General features: G+C 46.6%; 1 protein-coding gene and 1 non-coding gene across 3 annotated transcripts in view; both read left to right on the top strand.

Moving 5' to 3' along the window:
- Positions 1-20,085, top strand: part of LOC132384015 (centromere protein F-like) — an 83,918-nt gene that overhangs the window by 34,747 nt on the left and 29,086 nt on the right. For both annotated transcript variants that reach the window (XM_059955285.1, XM_059955286.1), the window contains 5 exons: positions 533-735; positions 4,272-4,397; positions 6,331-6,459; positions 9,333-9,455; positions 17,176-17,311. In XM_059955285.1, coding sequence (XP_059811268.1) covers positions 533-735; positions 4,272-4,397; positions 6,331-6,459; positions 9,333-9,455; positions 17,176-17,311 — 717 coding nt within the window. The remainder of the gene's footprint in view (positions 1-532; positions 736-4,271; positions 4,398-6,330; positions 6,460-9,332; positions 9,456-17,175; positions 17,312-20,085) is intronic.
- Positions 3,471-3,577, top strand: LOC132384119 (U6 spliceosomal RNA). The gene has a single exon (XR_009508861.1). It is a non-coding gene; the product is annotated as a U6 spliceosomal RNA (small nuclear RNA).

Below are 20,085 nucleotides of genomic sequence, written 5' to 3'. Positions count from 1 at the left end.
ATAACTGCTGGTACAGTGCACAGTAAAAATGAGACAACGTTTTTCAGGACCATGGTGTTAAATGACACAGTACAAAAACTAGACTGAACTACGTAAAAAACAACACAGAAAAAAAACTACACTAGACTACAGACCTACCCAGGACTGCGTAAAGTGCACAAAACAGTTCAGGCATTACAATAAATAATAAAAAGGACAATAGGGCAGTAAGGTGTCAGTCCAGGCTCTGGGTATTGAGGAGTCTGATAGCTTGGAGGAAGAAACTGTTACACAGTCTGGTCGTGAGAGCCCGAATGCTTCGGTGTCTTTTCCCAGACGGCAGGAGGAAGTTGTATGAGGAGTGTGTGGGGTCTATGGAATTGATGAAATAACTTGCATCTTAAGGGACAATAATGCCTCAGTTTTAAGTGAATTATTAATTGGCGTACAGTATATGGTGCAAAGCAGTGTTCATATGAACCACCTTTATTTTTTTGAGTGCGTTGAGACCTCTGTCAGGACGCCGATGACTCCTTGTTTTCGTCTCCCGCAGTGCTGCAGTGTACGATGTCCGAGTTGGAACTCTGGGTGCAGTCCCAGGAGAAGGAGATCAAAAACCACCTGAACAAGCTGCAGGAAGCGCAGTCGCTGCTGGAGAAGTGCAGGGGCGAGCTGGCAGCGAAGGAAGCGGCCCTGTGTAAGAGCAGGGCTGACCTGGAGCGAGCAGCGGCGCAGCAGGAGCAGGCGAGAAACAAGGTGCGACCGTCTCTTGGCGGGCTGAGCAGCGCTACGTTCCAACAGCTACATACGATGTGGCTTGTGTACGCCGAACAAAATCAGTATGCGTAGAAATGTAAATACAAGACTTTATTTTGATTTAGCAACACACTGCAGAACAGGCTTTTCCAGCCCAGCGAGTCCACCTATTTAACCCTAGCCTAATCACGGGACCATTTACAAAGGCCAATTAACCAAGCAACCGGTACGTCTTTGGACTGCGGGAGGAAACCAGTCACCGGGAGAATGTGCCAACTCCTTAGAGCCGGCACTGGATTTGAACTCCGAACTCTGACCCCCCCACCCCCGCGCCCAGCTGTAATTGCATTATGCTACCGTGGCTTTCAATTCCTCAGCTTAAAATTCAGACCCACTTTGGAGGTATTGGGGGGGGGGGGGGTCTCCCTTTTCAACACCCTTCTCACCCTTCTTCGCTGGCTGCTACGGGAACATGTTCTAGCAGTGTATCAAGGTGCAAAGTTCAAAGTAGAAATCTATTATCAGGGCACATGCACGTCACCACGTACAAATCTTAGGTTCGTTTTCCTGTGGGGTATATTCAGCAAATCTACAGAATAATATCTGTAACAGGATCAATGAAAGATCAACCGGAGTACAGTAGGCAACAAACTGTGTAAATAATTAGCAATAAATAACGAGAACATGAGATATCGAGATAAAGAGCCCTTTAAATGAGATCATTGGTTGTGGGAACATCTCAATTGATGGATGTAGTTGTCCCCTTTTGTTCAGGAGCCTGGTGGTTGAGGGGTAGTAACTGTTCCTGAGCCTGGTGGTGCGAGTCCTGAGGCTCCTGTACCTCCTTCCTGATGGTTGAGGAGTAGTAACTGTTCCTGAACCTGGTGGTGCGAGTCCTGAGGCTCCTGTACCTTCTACTTGATAGCAGCAGCGAGAAGAGAGCACGGCCTGGGTGGTGGGCATCTCAGAATAGATACTACTTCCCTATTGCAGTGTTTCATGTAGATGTTCTCAATGGTGGGGAGGGCTTTATTTGTGATGTACTGGGTTAAATCCACCAGCTTTTGTATGATTTACCATTCAAATGTTTCCATACCAGGCTGTGATGCAGCCAATCAATACACTCTCCACTACGGATTACCTCCGCTATCCGAAAGTAGAGTGTTCCTATGAAACTGTTCGTAAGCTGAAATGTCGAAAAGTGAAGAAGCAATTACCATTAATTTATATGGGGAAAATTTTTGAGCGTTCCCAGACCCAAAAAATAACCTACCAAATCAAACCAAATAGCACATAAAACCTAAAATAACACAAACATATAGTAAAAGCAGGAATGATATGATAAATACACAGCCTTTATAAAGTAGGAATAATGTACGTACAGTGTAATTTCACTCACCAGAATCGGGAAGATTGAGCCAGAAACGATTTGTAGAAAAAAATCGGCATGTATACGCATGCGCACACAACTGCCCGTGCAAGGCTTTCATGGTCATGGTACTTTTTCTAGGGGTAGACACAAGTTTAAAGCGGGCGCCTTTTCTGGTAAAAGCGAAAATCCTCTTTCGGTTAGCGAAAACAGGTACTAATGTAGGTCTTTTGTAAAAGTGAACGTTCTGAAAGTGGGGGACACCTGTAAACATCTATGGACATTTATCAAAGTTTTTGATTACGTGTCAAATCTCCGCAATTGCATCTTTCGCGCTGGATCCGGGACAGGTCCCAATAAAAGTTACGCCCAGGATTTTAAAGTTGCTAACCCTCTTCTACTTCTGGCCCCCATAGACCTCTGATCTCCTTCTCCTGAAGTCTACAAACATTTCTTGCTGACATTGTGTGAGAGGTTGTTGTTACGGCACCACTCAGCCAAATGTTCAGTCTCCCTCCTGTATGCCGATTCATCACTACCATTGATCCTGCCCTCAACAGTGAAGTTGTCAGCAAACTTGGACATGGGTGTTGGAGCCTGTGCTTAGCCGCACAGTCCTCGGTGTAAAGCGAGTGGAGAAGGGGGCGAAGCACACAAGGACTCTACAACTCATGTTCTCAGTATTATTTATTTTTAAATATTATTTGATTTGTTTCTCTGCACCTGTACCCATCTCATGCCATTCCTTTACCGGGAGTAGGCAACAGGACAGTGTAGAATCTGGGTTTCCCAACCTTTTTTTTAATGCCATGGACCAATACCATTAAGTAGCGTGTCCGTGCACACTAGGTCGGGAAGCTTCTTCAATATTCCTTTCTGGGTGAAGAACTGTAAAGTGCAGAATAAAGTTATTGCTGAGTTATGGACAGATCAGGCAAAGTGGTGGGAAGGTGATAACACACACAAAATGCTGGGGGAGCTTAGCAGGCCAGGCGGCATCTGTGGAAACGTCTCGGCCCGAACCATTGACTGTTTTACTCTTTTCCGTAGGTGCAGCCTGGCCTGCCGAGCTCCCCTGTGTGTGTGTTGCTTTGCAATTCCTGCTTTCTGCAAATCCTCCCTTGTATGGGGAGGCAGTAATTTTCATTAGCAGCAGTCGTTTGCAAAAGGCAGTATTCATTTCCCTGCGGAGAAATTGAATTGAATTTCGGTTCATTGTCATTTAGAAACCGCAACTAACTACAATGCAGTTAAAAAATGAGAGAACGTTGTTGGCTCGGAGGCACAGGGAGAATGCTGTTTCAGCACTCCATTTAAGCAACTGGAATTCACCGTGCCTCAAGCTTTTCTTTGCGTCTTGGTACGTGTGCTCTCTAGGGCAGCAAATAATCTAAAATCCCAATGATACAGAGAAGATGAGGACGGCCCTGGTGCGAGGATGACAGGTGGATTCATGAAGCGTTCTGTATTTTTCTGGGCAGCAGTGCTTTAAAGGGTTCAATTCCAGCCGCTGTCTGTAAGGAGTTTGTACGTTCTCCCCACGACCGTCTGGGTTTCCTCCGGGTGCTCCGGTTTCCTCCCACCGTCCAAGGACGTACGGGTTAGGGCTGGTAGGTTGCGGGCGTGCCGGGGGGAGTGACGACACTTGCAGGCTGCCCCCAGAACAGCCCCCGGTCTGTGTTGGTTGCTGGTGCAAAAACGATGCATTTCACTGTGTGTTTCGATATACATGCGACAGATAGAGGTAACCTTAACAAATCAGTGCCAATAACAATGCTCGGTGCCTGGTTTGTGAGAAACTCTCTCCAAAACTTGATTAAGCTTCAGGGAAAAATATCCAAAGTGGTTCTGCCTTTCACTGGCAGGTTGGGCTGACTTCCCCCAAAATTTCTGCAAGTAGAGACTGTCTCCCTCTCCCTCTCCCTCCCCCTCCCACACTCCCTCCCTCCCCCTCCCCTTCTCCCCCACATACTGTTCCCTTTCTCTCCCCAGTTTGGTTTTGTGAAAGACATGGTAGATGCAACCTTGCATGTGTATGTAGATTTATATATAACAAAGATTGGTTTTATTCATTATTTATAAACTCAGGGCTTTTTTTTTAAAAGCGTTGTGCTGAAGTGGGATGGTATTCTGGTATCCTGACTGACAACTTCCTTTGCTTTTTCAGTGCGCAGTCCTCGAGCAGAAGCTGAAGCAGGTCTCCGAGGAGCTGAACTGTCAGAGGCAGAATGCGGAAAGTGTCCGGCGCACGATGGAGCAGAAGACAAAGAGCAGGGAGAAGGAATACCAGCAGGTTTGGAAAAAGTAGTGGTGAAGTTTTACCACATGCTCTCTCTCTCTGATCTTATCAGACAAGTCCCTTGCAGTCTTGTTATATTTTTTAAAATTTAGCTCGTAGTTCTCTGTACATTTTCTCAAACTGCCTTCAGGCAATGGAACATAGAACAGGAATAGGCCATTCAGCCCACAATATTGTGCTGACCCAGCTAAAAAGCAAATCAGAAACACCCAAACACTAATCCCTCCTCCCTACACCATGTCCACATCCCTCCATCTTCCTCACTTCCATGCGCCTATCCAAAAATGTCCCTTAAAAGCCTCCAATGTATTTGCCTCCAGCACCATACCATGCAGCGCATTCCAAGGGTCTGCCACTCTCTGAGTAAAAAAACTTAACCTCTGAACCTACCCCCTCTCACCTTCAATGCATGCCCTCTGGTATTAGACATTCCAACCCTGGGAAGCAGACACTCTTTGTCCACTCTATCGATGCCTCTCAAAATCTTGTGAACCTCCATCAGATCTCCCCCCAGCCTCTGACGCTCCAGAGAAAACAACCCAAATTTATCCAGCCCCTCTAAACCGGGCAGCATCCTGGTAAACCTCCTCTACACCCTCTCCAAAGCCCCAACATCCTCCCTATAAAGGGGCGACCAGAACTGGATGCAGTGCTCCAAATGTGGCCAAACCAGAGTTTTATAAAGTTGCAACGTAACCTCCTGACTTTTGAACTCAGTGCCTCGACTAATGAAAGCTAGCATTCCCTAAACCTTCTTAACCACCTGTCAACCTGTGTGGCCACTTTCAAGGAGCAAGATATCTCTGATCAGCAGCACAGTGTACTGTCTCCCTGCGTTTGCCCTACCAAGGTGCAACGCTAATCGGTGTGGGTCGTGACTAACTCGTTTGGACTGGGAAGAGAGAGAGGTAGATGAGATTCAGTGTGAATCTAGTGTGAATCATCAAACTACCTTGAGTCTGCAGCATATTATATGTGATTAGCAATTTATTGATTGGAGGATTTCATGGGATGCATCCATCACCGAGATTTAAGATTTGTCTGCCTCCTCCAGATAACTTTGAAAGTGATTGTATCACCGGGAAGGCTGTCTGTTTCCACATATCATGGTGTAACAAATGCGCACAGTGTTTATGCTCCCTCTTTGTAATCCGGGGCTCAATAGAATGGACGTGGAGAGGATGTTTCCCATAGTGGGGGAGTCTAGGACCAGAGGACACAGATAGAGTGGATATGGAGAGGATGTTTCCTATAGTGGGGGAGTCTACGACCAGAGGACACCAATAGAGTGGATGTGGAGAGGATGTTTCCTATAGTGGGGGAGTCTAGGACCAGAGGACACAGATAGTGTGGATGTGGAGAGGATGTTTCCTATAGAGGGGGAGTCTAGGACCAGAGGACACAGATAGAGTGGATGCGGAGAGGATGTTTCCTATAGTGGGGGAGTCTACGACCAGAGGACACCAATAGAGTGGATGTGGAGAGGATGTTTCCTATAGTGGGGGAGTCTAGGACCAGAGGACACAGATAGAGTGGATGTGGAGAGGATGTTTCCCGTAGTGGGGGAGTCTAGGACCAGAGGGCACGGATAGAGTGGATGTGGAGAGTGTGGAGAGAGGCTGTGCCTTTTTGTTCAGGGAGGTGATACTGAGGGACCAGGGGAGGTCATCTATGCTGTGAACTCCCAGGAGCTCGGTGCATTAAACTCTCTTTACAGAGAAGGTCTGTATTTGCTGGGGGTGGGGAGGGAAGGGAGGTGGTTCGTCTGCACCTTCCTGAAATCCACAATGATTTCCTTGGTCTTTTCCAAGTTCAGACTTAGAATTTGCTCCCTTTGATGTAATGTGCCAACACAATGTATTACTGCTGTCATGGATGACAATGTTGGTGGATGTCAAGCAATGTAAAGGTGGCTGTGTTTCCCTAGGAACTGTCCGACCAGCAACACGCCTATCAAAGCCTTGATCATCAGTGTAAGCAGGAGAAGAACCAATTGAATCAGGAGATCCAGCAGCTCAAGGCCGGACACCTGGCTTTACAGGCTAAAATCAATCAAGTAAGCTTTGTCAATTTGCCCAAAATTAAACTTTTTGTAACCATTGTGGACTGTTGCCCTCATAGTTTTGGTTTTTGCTCATATATACCTATATCTAACAAAAATGTTCACCAAGTACAAGTCTGCTGTTGCTGTAGCACTGGACAACCATTTTTTCGAAAGTAGCATCCTCAGAATTTTTTTTTATGATCGGCCACCTGAAGCTGAATGCAAGGATACTTTCAGACGACCTGTATCATGTAGGAATTTGGAGAAAAAGAAATTATTTTTTATTGAATATAATGCTTTTAATTGTGTAACAGTGCCGTGCCTTGCAATAGTTCAACTAAGCTAAAGATATTTTGTTGATGATTTTCGTTTGTACTTGGTGCCTGAGGTTTCTTGCTTAAGTGTCCAACAATAATCAGCCAGCGTTGATGGAGAGCAACAGCCCAAGATCCATAACATGCACCCAAAAGTATTCAGGAAGCAAAATCTTTACAACCCATCCCCTTAGGGTTCGACGTGTTGTGCTCTTCTGCACACCACTGTTGTAACGGGTGGTTATTTGAGTTACTGTCGCCTTCCTGTCAGCGTGAAGCAGTCTGGCCATTCTCCCCTGACCTCCATTAACAAGGTGTTTTGAATTGGATTGACTTTATTTTGTACATCCTTCACATACATGAGGAGTAAAAATCTCATGTTACATCTCTGTTTAAATGTGCAATGTACAACCATAGTAATTTATAATATATAGAACAGTCAATGTAACATAGAAATACACCCAGATCAGTGTGAGTTAATCATTCTGATGGCCTGGTGGGAGAAGCTGTCCCGGAGCCTGTTGGTCCTGGCTTTTATGCTGCGGTACCGTTTCCCGGATGGTAGCAGCTGGAATAGATTGTGGTTGGGTTAACTCGGGTCCCCAGTGATTTTTCGGGCCCTTTTCTCACACCTGTCTTTGTAAATGTCCTGAATCATAGGAAGTTCACAACTACAGCTGCGCTGGGCTATCCGCACAACTCTCTGCAGAGTCCTGCGATTGAGGGAGGTACAGTTCCCATACCGGCAGTGATGGAGCCATTCAGGATGCTCTCAATTGAACCTTGTAAAAAGTTCTTAGGATTTGGGGGCCCACACCATACTTCCTCAACCGTCTGAGGTGAAAGAGGCGCTGTTGTGCCTTTCTCACCACACAGCGGGTGTGTACAGACCCCGTGAGGTTCTCGGTGATGTGGATGCCGAGGAATTTAAAGCTGTTCACCCTCTCAACCCTGGATTGATGTCAATACGGGTTAGCCTGTCTCCATTCCTCCTGTCGTCCACAACCAGCTCCTTTGTTTCTGCGACATTGACAACACCGTGTCAGAGGGATGACTTTTGCCTACAGAACTCAGAGGATCTCTGGACACACAACACATTGAACCTTGAAGTGGATGGGCTACAGCAGCAGACGACCACGAGCGTACACTCAGTGGCCACTCCTCGAGGTACAGGGTGTGCCTAATAAAGTGGCCACTTAGCAAAAGAGCTTGCCTGAATCTCAAATGAGCAACCAACCCTTTGCTTGACCCTGGGTGACGCAGAGGTCCCCTATGTAGGAGTGTCGAGCAGATTTAAAGCCATACTGCATTCAAAAAGAATCCATTAAGCATTCAATAAATTCAACAACAAATGCTGAACTATTGGAAAGTTGAAGGTTCTGAAGAACAGGCAGGAAGGGGAACTGATTGGATAATGGCAGGAAAGGCTCGATGGGCCAAGTGGCCTGCACTCGCTCCTATTTCCATGTACTATGTAGTAAGTCAAATTTAGCGTGCTGGGTGAAATGGTCTAAAAGTTTTCAATGTGTTTCAGCTTCTGGGGATCCTGACCACAGCAGAACTTTTTTCTAGGCCCAAGAAGAATGCACTTGTTCAAAGTTCAAAGTAAAATTTATTTTCGGAGTACATACATATCACCACATACAACCCTGAGATTCTTTCTCCTGCGGGCGTCCTCAGCAAAACTATAGAACAGTAACTAAACAAGAACAATGAGAGAAATAATAGAAGACAACAAACTGCGCAAATGTAAATAAATAGCAATAAATAACAAGAACATGCAATAACAAGATAAAAGAGTCCTTAAAGTGAGATCATTGGTTGTAGCAACATCTCAATAGATGAGTGTAGCTATCCCCTTTTGTTCAAGAGCCTGATGGTTGAGGGGTAGTAACTGTTCTTGAACCTGGTGGTGCGACTCCTGAGGCTCCTGTACTAGTATCTTGTTGGGCTGGTAGTATGAGTTAGATTGGAGTTGCAGGGAAATGGGAACAAGAGTGCCAGAATCATTAGTGGAGAGGTTGTGGAAATAGATGTTGTTAAGACCTCAGACAAAATCAGGAATCAAAAGTTTGAGCATTCTGTGACTAATGTCCTGAGCTGCATATATTTCAGTGCAAGAAGTATTGCAGGGAAGGTGGATGAGCTCAGGGCACGGACCAGCGTGTGGAATTATGATATTGTAGCCATCAGTGAGACTTGGCTGCAGGACTGGCAGCTGAATAGTCAGGGGTTCTGTTGTTTTAGACGTGACAGAGCGTGGGGGGATTAATGGAGGCGTTACTCATCTGGGAAAATGTCACAGCAGTGCTCAGTCAGGACAGACTGGAGAATGTGTGTAGTGATGAGTGGAACTGAGGATTAAGACCACTTCAATGGGGCTGTATTACAGACTATGGGATTTGGAGGAGCAAATTTGTAGAGAGATTGCAGACTGTTGCAAGGAACACAACGTTGTTATAGTAGGTGATTTTAACTTTCCACACACTGATTGGAACTCCCATACTGCAAAAGGACTAGACGGGATAGAGATTTTCTCTGTGAATTTACCTGGCTGCTGTCTTTTGACAGATGGCGGCAGGGAAGCAGCTGGTGGATAAAGAGTTGGAAGACGTCAAGGCAAAATTGAGCTGGGCGGAGAAAGAGCTTGCAACTCACCAGAAGAATGGGGACGACCTTCAGAAAAATCTTCAGGTGGGTTTGACGTAGATGGCACTGTAATGAGGTCAAGTTGCCTTGTTGATAATTGTGCCATTTATGGGTCTCAATAAGTGTTAGGTTGGTTTGAACACAGAACGGCAGGAGGATATTCAGCCTGGATATTCAGGATTTTCATTGTGTTTCTATCTCCACAATCCTGCTGGATTTTTCCCCTCATTCTTTGCCGAAGAAAATACTTATCACGTCTGAGCTTGACAATTGAGCTGTCTTACCTTTGCACTGAACAGCTCCCAAAAGCTCTTGCAGATGGGTCAGTTTTCCCTCTTTCTAACTCTCAACTTTCAAGGAACTCCACCTCACCTTCTGTGCTCTCTCCTCAGCGGGACACCATTATAGCTCGGTTGGCGCGATGCTATCCACAGCTCGGGGCATCGGAATTCAATCCCGGCATCTCTGTATGTCCTCCCTGTGGAATGCGTGGGCTTCACACACACCCCCACCCCTCCCGGGTGCTTCGGTTTCCTCCCACAGTCGAAAGAATTGGTCATTGTAAATTGTCCCGTGATTAGGTTAGGATTAAATCTGGCTGAGGCAACACAGCTCAAGTGGCCAGAAGAGCTTATTCTGTGCTGTATCTCTAAATAAATAAGATAGAATTCCTGCCGAAGGGTCTCAGCCTGAAACGCCAACTGTGCTCTTTCCGTAGGCGCTGCCTGTTCTGCTGGCTCCTCCAGCATTTTGTCTGTGTTGTTCGGATTTCCAGCGCCTGCAGATTTTCTCTTGCTTACAGATATAATTTAACTTGTTTTTCTTTTGTTATCAATATAGTTCTTGCTGTACTCCTTCCAAGGCTGATGTAACTTCCCTGAGGTGTAGTTTAGAAACAGACGCCAGGCACTCTAGACGCATTTGGGGCAATACAGTTAGCGTAGCACTATTACGGTACCAGCGACCCAGGTTCAATTCCGCCGCTGCCTGTAAGGAGTTTGTAAATTCTCCCCCATGGGTTCCCTCCTGATGCTCTGGTTTCCTCCCACAGTCCAAAGACATGCCGGTTAGCGTTAGTGAGTTGTGGGCGTGCAACGTTGAAGTGTGGCAGCACTTGCAGGCTGCCCCAAGCAAAGTCCTCACTAACTTGATGCATTTCTCTGGATGTTTTGATGTATAATAAAGCTAAACTTTCTTCTAAAATTTCACCTGCTGCTGGATTTCTACATGCTGCTCCTATTGCTTTTAAGCAGTTGATGAGATCATGTCAAGATTGGAACCTCCCTGTTCTGGAAGCAGGACGCAGATAATCTTTATAAAGAAACTGTCCATTACAATTTGAGAGCAGTGGGACATGCAATTCACCATTCCTTTATGAAATGCACTGGGAGTAGGCGGCAGTGTTTTATCGAATCAGAAACGAGAGGAAATCTGCAGATGCTGGAAATCAAAGTAACACAAAGTGCTGGAGGATCTCAGCAGGCCAGGCAGCATCTGTGGAAAGGAGTAAACAATCGGCGTTTCAGGCCAAGAGCCTTCATCGGGATTGACTGCCTGATCAGAAACGGGTTTAATATCACTAGCATATGTTGTGAAATTTGTTGTCTTGCACAATTAATAGACAATAGGTGCAGAAGTAGACCATTCGGCCCCTCGAGTCTGCACCGCCATTCTGAGATCATGGCTGATCATTCACTATCAATACCCAGTCCCTGCCTTGTCCCCATATCCCTTGATTCCCCTATCCATCAGATATTTATCCAGCTCCTTCTTGAAAGCATCCAGAGAATTGGCCTCCACCGTCTTCTGAGGCAGTGCATTCCACACCTCCACAACTCTCTGGGAGAAGAAGCTCTTCCTCAACTCTGTTTTAAATAACTGACCTCTTATTCTCAATCCATGCCCTCTGGTACTGGACTCTCCCAACATCTGGAACATATTTCCTGCCTCAATCCTATCAAATCCTTTAATTATCTTAAACGTTTCAATCAGATCCCCTCTCAATCTCCTCAATTCCAGCGTGTACAAGCCCAATCTCTCCAATCTCTCTGCGTAAGACAGCCCTGCCATCCCAGGAATCAACCTAGTGAATCTATGCTGCACTTCCTCAATTGCCAGAATGTCCTTCCTTAAACCTGGAGACCAAAACTGTACACAATATTCCAGGTATGGTCTCACCAGGGCCCTGTACAAATGCAAAAGAACATCCTTGCTCTTGTATTCAATTCCCCTTGTAACAAAGGCCAACATTCCATTTGCCCTCTTCACTGCCTGTTTCACTTGCTCATTCACCTTCATTGACTGGTGAACTAGGACTCCTAGGTCTCTTTGCATTTCTCCCTTACCTAACTCGACACCGTTCAGACAATACTCTGCCCTCTTGTTCCAGCTTCCAAAGTGGATAACTTCACATTTATTCACATTGAATGACATCTGCCAAGTATCTGCCCACTCACTCAGCCTATCCAAGTCTCCCTGTATTCTCCTAACGTCCTCTTCGCATGTCACACTGCCACCCAGTTTAGTATCGTCAGCAAACTTGCTGATATAGTTTTCAATGCCCTCATCTAAATCATTGACATAAATCGTAAAGAGCTGTGGTCCCAATACAGAGCCCCGTGGTACCCCACTAGTCACCTCCAGCCAGTCTGAGAAACACCCATTCACTGCTACCCTTTGCTTTCTATCTGCCAACCAGTTTTCTATCCATGTTGAAACCCTGCCCCCAATGCCATGAGCTCTGATTTTACTCACCAATCTCCTATGTGGCACCTTATCGAATGCCTTCTGAAAATCTAGGTACACAACATCTACTGGCTTACCCTCATCTAACATCCTTGTTACACCCTTAAGGATTGCAATGTATAAAAAAAATAGCACTGTGCAAAAGCCTTAGGCACACACACAGACTTTTGCTCGGGTCTTTGGGCCCTCAGCAGATATCCCGACTCGCCCCCGACGACACATGGGTCTCCTGCCGTGACACCGACCCTTGATCCGCCCGGCTCCAGACCCCCAAGATCTTAGGCTTCCAAATTTGAGCCAGACTCTCAGGCCAAACCCTTGGCATGCTGAACAACGGCCAGTCCTGAAACCCCGAGAACAGTTCCCATTCCCACAAAGAACCGAAGTCAGCATGTAACTCCAGGTCAGGGTCTTCAAAAGAACCCTGAAAGGGAAAAATAAAGATATTAAAGATAGAAATAGAGCTGTTTCCAAAGTTGCAAGCAAAAGAGGTCACCGTTTAGTGCCATCTTAACTCGGCTCCGCTTCCCGAGCGGCTAGATTTCATGAGGAGTTTGAGGAGATTTGGTTTGACACCAAAGATGTGCACAAGTTTCTACAGATCTACGGTGGAGAACATTCTAACTGGCTTTATCAGCGTTTGGTATGGTGGGGAGCTGGGGGTTGGAGAGCTGCTGCACAGGATCGAAGTGAGCTGCAGAGAGTTGTAAACTCAGATCCATTGTGGGCACCAGCCTCCGTAGCTTATAGAACATCAAGGAGCGGTGCCTCAAAAAGGCGGCATCCATCACTAAGGACCCCCACCATCCAGGACATGCCCTCTTCTCATTGCTACCATCAGGGAGGAGCCTGAAGACACACACTCAACGATTCAGGAACAGCTTCTTCCCCTCTGCCATCAGGGAGGAGGTACAGGAGCCTGAAGACACACACTCAGTGATTCAGGAACAGCTTTTTCCCCTCTGCCATCAGGGAGGAGGTACAGGAGCCTGAAGACACACACTCAACGATTCAGGAACAGCTTCTTCCCCTCTGCCATCAGGGAGGAGGTACAGGAGCCTGAAGACACACACTCAACGATTCAGGAACAGCTTCTTCCCCTCTGCCATCAGATTTTTGAATGGACATTTAACCCATGAACACTACCTCACTACTTTTTTATTTCTCTTTTTGCACTGCTTATTTAATTTAACCATTTTGTGTAAGTTTTTTATTATTATGTATTGCATTGCACTGCCACAAAGACAACAAATTTCATGATATCACATGCTGGTGATATTAAACCGTGACTATGAGAACAGGTCAGAGGCTGGGTGTGCTAAAATGGGTGACTCCTGATAAAGTCATAGAGAAGTATAGCACAGAAACTGGCCCATCTAGTCCATGTCAAAACCGTTCAAACTGCCTACTCTCATTGAGCTGCACCAGGACCACAGCCCTCCATACCATTACCATCCACGTACCTACCCAAACTTCTCTTAAACATTGAAATCAGGCTCGCAGGCACCACTTGTGCTGGCAGCTGGTTCCACTCTCTCAGATCCTCTGAGTGAAGATGTTTCCCCTCATGTTCCCCTTTAACCCTTAACCCATGACCCACCCATCCTCAGTGGAAAAAGCCTGCTTGCATTTACCCTATCTATACCCCTCATAATTTCAGATACCTCTGTCAAATCTCCTCTCAATCTTCTACGTTCCAAGGGATAAAGCCCTAACCTATTCAATCTTTGCTTATCACTCAGCTCCTTCAGACCGGCAACATCCTTGTAAATTTTCCCTATACTCTTTCAACTTTGTTTACATCTTTCCTGTAGGTAGGTGACCAAATCTGCACCCAATACTCCAAACTAGGGCGTACTAACTTCTTATACAACTTAGCGTAACATCCCATCTCCTGTATGCCGTACTTTGATTTACCAAGGCCAATGTGCCAAAAGCTTTCTTCACGACCCTACCGACCTGTGACGCCACTTCCAGCGAATTATGGACCTGTGTTCCCCGATACCCAAATCTCTTCTCTCTCTACAAGACATGAGTCAGTGAGGTGATGGACTCTTACCCTCTTGTCTGGATGAGAGCTGTTCCAAAACACTAAAGCAAGTAATTTGACATCTATCAAGTCATTACGGGCAATTTAATTCATAACTCAGTCTCAACTGTATGTATTCATTCCACCTCAAGCTTGTCAAATGTGTAGTCCCTGCTGCCAAGAGCAAGAGCAACAGGTGCAGGGAATTACAATCACTTGCATGTTCCCTTCCCATCTTGACTTGGAAATAACACTCACTGGTCATTCATAGTCTCTCGATCTAAATCCTGAACTCCATATCCAACAATGTTCACTAGAGCAATTCACGGAGACAGCTTGCTACCACTTTTAGATAGATAGATAGATACTTTATTCATCCCCAAGGGGAAATTCAACATTTTTCCAGTGTCCCATACACTTATTGTAGCAAAACTAATTACATACAGTATTTAACTCAGTATAAATATGATATGCATCTAAAAATCACCCTCCCAAAAAGCATTAATAAATAGCTTTTAAAAAGTTCTTAAATAGTTTACTAAAGTGCATTGAGTGGTAACTTAAGCTCAGTCCTAACCCCGGCACTTTAACATGTCTTGCCCCTGGTGGTTGAATTGTAGAGCCGAATGGCGTTGGGGAGTAATGTTCTCTTCATCCTGTCTGAGGAGCATTGCATTGACAGCAACCTGCCGCTGAAGCTGCTTCTCTGTCTCTGGATGGTGCTGTGCAGAGGATGTTCAGGGTTTTCCATGATTGACCGTAGCCTACTCAGCGCCCTCCGCTCTGCCACCGATGTCATACTCTCCAGTTCTGTGCCCACGACAGAGCCCGCCTTCCTTACCAGCTTATTAAGACGTGAGGCGTCCCTCTTCTTAATGCTGCCTCCCCAGCACGCCACCACAAAGAAGAGGGCGCTCTCCACAACTGACCGATAGAACATCTTCAGCATCTCACTACAAACACTGAACGACGCCAGCCTTCTGAGGAAGTACAGTTGACTCTGTGCTTTCCTGCACAGGGCATCTGTGTTGGCAGTCCAGTCTAGCTTCTCGTCTAACTGCACTCCCAGATATTTGTAGGTCTTAACCGGCTCCACACATTCTCCATTAATGATCACTGGCTCCATTTGAGGCCATATGAGATTCAAATGGTTCAATTTAGTATTAGAGGAAGTATACAACCTGCAAATCTTACTCTTCACGGACATCCACGGAACAAGAAGCCTCATAGAATGAATGGTAGAAACATCAGGACCCCCCCCATCACACAAGCAGCAGAAAGTTTGTCCTTCCCCCTCCTCCCATTTCCACCAGCAAAAGCACCAACCCCCCCCACCAATAGGGGCCAAGCAATAGCAAAGCCCCCCCCCCCAAAAAGACCTTGATCTAGAATCCCATCAAAAATCCATACCCAGTACTTCAGTATTTAGACAATAGGTGCAGGAGTGGGCCATTTGGCCCTTCGAGCCAGCACCACCATTCAATGTGATCATGGCTGATCATCCACAATCAGTACCCCGTTCCTGCCTTCTCCCCATATCCCTTGACTCTCCTATCTTTAAGAGCTCTATCTAACTCTTTCTTGAAAGCATCCAGAGAATTGGCCTCCACTACCTTCTGAGGCAGAGCATTCCATAGATCCACAACTCTCTGGGTGAAAAAGTTTTTCCTTAACTCCGTTCTAAATGGCCTACCCCTTATTCTTAAACTGTGGCCTCGGGTTCTGGACTACCCCCCCACCCCCCCAACATCGGGAACATGTTTCCTGCCTCTAGTGTGTCCAATCCCTTAATAATCTTATATGTTTCAATCAGATCCCCTCTCATCCTTCTAAATTCCAGTGTATACAAGACCAGTCGCTCCAATCTTTCAACTTATGACAGTCCCGCCATCCTGGGAAACAATCTTGTGAACCTACACTGCACTCCCTCAATAGCAAGATTGTCCTTCCTCAAATTTGCACACCAAAACTGCAGAAGGACCTCTTTGCTCCTATACTCAACTCCCCTTGTTATGAAGGCCAACATGCCATTAGCTTTCTTCACTGCCTGCTGTACCTGCATGCTTACTTTCAGTGACTGATGAACAAGGACACCTAGATCTCGTTGTACTTCCCCTTTTCCTAACTTGACACCATTTAGATAGTAATTTGCCTTCCTGTTCTTGCCACGAAATGGATAACCTCACATTTATCCACATTAAACTGCATCTGCCCACTCACCTAACCTGTCCAAGTCACCCTGCATTCTCCTAACATCCTCCTCATATTTCAGACAGGCTCTCTCTCCTTCGAGGGGGAGAGAGGTCGGCCCTGCAACAAGTAGAGTGGAGACCAGCAACCCTCTATCCTGATGTTACAGTCTTCTTCTCTAAGCCCCTCCGCCCCGACTTGAAGCTCTCTCCATTAAAAGAGGGAGGGATTGCTTGAGCACGGAGGCCTTTTCCTGACGGCAGCTCACGCCACGGTCTGCTGTGCCGCCTCCGTCGGCAAGGAACCGGCCCCACCCCCAAAGGCGCGTGCCTTCCAGACTCTTCCTGGAGATAGCGAAGCGCCAGGCCGCACGGCTGGTCCACAAGCCCACCGTCTGCGAGGAACCGCGGTTTGTATTAGGTCACGGGCTCCGACAGAACCCCAACCACTTAGGAAGGCACAAGAGGAGAAGAACAAGCGGCTTCGTGGACGAACTGGAAGAAGTCTGCAAAATCTGCTGGCACCATCTTGCCTATCTCCTCACCCAAGGACTATTATGGATGGATAATAACCGTGGGCTGCCCAGGTTCCAGAAATAATGGAATTAAAAAGGTCGATGAATTAACTGCTTATTCATCAGTTTGATGTTTGGTGGGACCTTATTGAACTTTTTTTCTTAAATTCCACATGAGCCACCCCTGTTGTGACCCCCTTCAAGTTATTGTGGGTGCACAGTAGCAAGTACTAGAGTAACTTAATAATCTGGTTGTATTTTTTTTTTTGCTTTTAATTGCCCTCTAGTGTGCGCTGAAGGAGAAGGAATGTGTCAGTGCCTGGCAAGAACAAAGTGCCCAGAGAGTCGTGCACCTCGAAGCACAGCTGAAGAAGCTGGAGCAACAGTTAGCAGGAAGTCAGAGGTCAAGAGAGGAGATAAAAGGTAGGGATCGGTTTTATTTGAAGGACGTTGCTGTTGTTGTGTCCTGATGTATGTTCTCCAATAAAGGGGATGAACGTCAGTAAGGATTACTTCAGGTGTCTAGCACTGTGTTCTCAACTCCAAAGGCGGATAATATTTTCTTTCAATTGAGTAGTGTAATAGTTTCATAGTATAGAGCTTGAGTTATTAGTTAGACCATGAGACATAGGTGCAGAAATAAGAGAGAATCTGCAGATGCTGGAAATCCAGAGCAACACACACAAAATGCTAGAGGAACTCAGCAGGCCAGGCAGCATCTATAGAAAAGAGTACAGTCAACTTTTTGGCCCGAAGCTCCCCCTTCAGGATTGAAGGGTTTCAGCCCGAAACATGGACTGTAATCTTTTCCATAGATGCTTCCTCCAGTTTTGTGGGTGACACTGGAGTTAAATTAGGCCATTCAGCCCATCTAGTCTGCTCCACTATACCATCATGGCTGATCCCGGATCCCACTCAACCCCATATACCTGCCTTCTCACCATATCCTTTAATGCCCTGACTGATCAGAAAACGACCAACTTCCGCAGTCTGTGGCAGAGCATTCCACAGATTTACTACTCTGGCTAAAAAAAATCCCTCCTTACCTCTGTTCTGAAGGGTCGCCTCTCAATTTTGAGGCTAGTTCTGGAAACCCCCACCATAGGGAACATTCTCCCCACATCCACCCTCTCTAGTCCTTTAAACATTCGATACGTTTCAATGAGATTCCCCCTCCTCTCTCCCCCCCCCCATATTTTTCTAAATTCCAGTGAGTACAGGCCCCAAGCTGCCAAACGCTCCTCATCTGTTAACCCCTTCATTCATAGAACCATAGAACATTACAGCACAGAAACAGGCCCTTCGGCCCTTCTTGGCTGTGCCGAACCATTTTTCCTGCCTACTGACCTGCACCTGGACCATATCCCTCCATACACCTCTCATCCATGTACCTGTCCAAGTTTTTCTTAAATGTTAAAAGTGAGCCCGCATTTACCAGCTCATTCCACACTCCCACCACTCTCTGGGTGAAGAAGCCCCCCCCCCCCCAATGTTCCCTTTAAACTTTTCCCCCTTCACCCTTAACCCACGTCCTCTGGTTTTTTCCTCCCCTAGCCTCAGTGATTCCCGGAATCACTGATGTAAAGTCTCTTTTGTGCTCCGTCAAGGGAGATCTTATGAATGGCATTTTGCTTTCCTGGCCTCCCATAACCTCATAAAGCTCTATCAGATCTCTGGCGCTGCAGAGAGGACAGCCCAAGTTTATCCAGCCTCTCGTCCAGATGAGAGGGATTGGTGGCAAAGTGGAAAAGCGGTGGTTATTTTGTTCTTCCCTGCTGTTGGATAGCTGTGTTTTCTGGTTTCCTTGGCTGCCTAAGCCCAGGGAAGAGACTCTCAAACTCATGAGATCGAGACGGCTCATCCCACCCGACGCCGGTTTGTGTGGATGCTGTGTGATTCGCCACCCTGTTACAAATGAATGCTGCGAAATAGCAGACAGTACACGGCACACGATTAGAGGAATTGTTTCTATGAATCTTAACTGAATAACGAAAAGAGAAAGGCCCATTCTAATTAAACAGTCAAATGCGCACAAGCTGGATCTTTGTGACTCACGCGCTGGGCCCTCGGTCAGCTTGAAGGCACGCGTTACCTCCCGAATGTCGCTCAGGCTCCATCTCGAACAAGCAGGCCTCCCACTAGATCGTACGCTACGCCCAGTTCTCCCCAGCGTCTTCTCTCTTCACCTCCCCAAGACCAAACTTAATGCCCTTCACCAAGAGAAACCTCCCACTAATTGAAGGGCACACATTCCACATCATCCCTCATCTTCAACAGTAATCCAGACAGGCTGAAAGCAGAACAGCGGCTCTTACAGGAACTGCTGAGTGAAATACCTACAGCACAACAGTAGAGGTATGAACCCAGAGCATTACACTAGGGCAGCAAGGTAATGTAGCGGTCAGCTTAACACTTTTACATTGCCGGCGAACCAGTTTCAATCCCTGCCGCTGTCTGTAAGGAGTTTGTATGTTCTCCCGGTGATCACGTGCTCCAGTTTCCTCCCACCGTCCAAAGACCTATTCAGGTTAGTAGGTTAATCAGTCTCGTGGATGTATTTGGGCAGTCCAGGCTCGTGGGCCAGAAGGGCCAGTTCACTGTGTTGGTATCTCTTAATAAAAACAAGGGAAACAGCGCAAAATCAGTCCTTCGCGCTGCCAAGCACGCCCCGCATTTAATCCCAGCCTAATCACGGGACTATTTACGATGACCAATTAACCTTCCAGCGGGAAATGAGAAAAGATACAGGTGCTGGAAATCCAAGCAATGCACATCTTTGGGGAAAAAAAGTACAGTCTGCAAGATTGGAAGAAAAAAAAGCTGAGGGCTAGATTTAAAAGGTGGAGGGAGCAGGGGAGAGAGAGAGAAAAAAAGGTGAAACCAGGAGGGGGAGGGGTGAAGTAAAGAGCTGGGAAGTGGATTAGTGAAAGAGGTACAGGGCTGGAGAAAGGGGAGTCTGACAGGTGAGGATAGAAGGTCATGAAGAAAGAAAAGGGGAGAATTGATGGGAGGGCAAGGAGATGAGGTGAGAGAGGGGAACGGGGTTGGGGAAAGGTGAAATGGGGGCATTACTGGACGTTTGAGAAATCGATGTTCATGCCATCAAGTTGGAGGCTACCCAGAGGGAATATAAGATGTTGCTCCTCCAACCTAAATGTGGCCTCATCACGACAGTGCAGTGAAGGAGGCCGTGGATG

The sequence above is a fragment of the Hypanus sabinus genome, chromosome 31 (genome assembly GCF_030144855.1).
Source record: "Hypanus sabinus isolate sHypSab1 chromosome 31, sHypSab1.hap1, whole genome shotgun sequence".
Lineage (NCBI taxonomy): Eukaryota > Metazoa > Chordata > Chondrichthyes > Myliobatiformes > Dasyatidae > Hypanus > Hypanus sabinus.
Note: the sequence above shows the minus strand (reverse complement) of the source record. Positions and strands in the feature narration are given on the sequence as shown.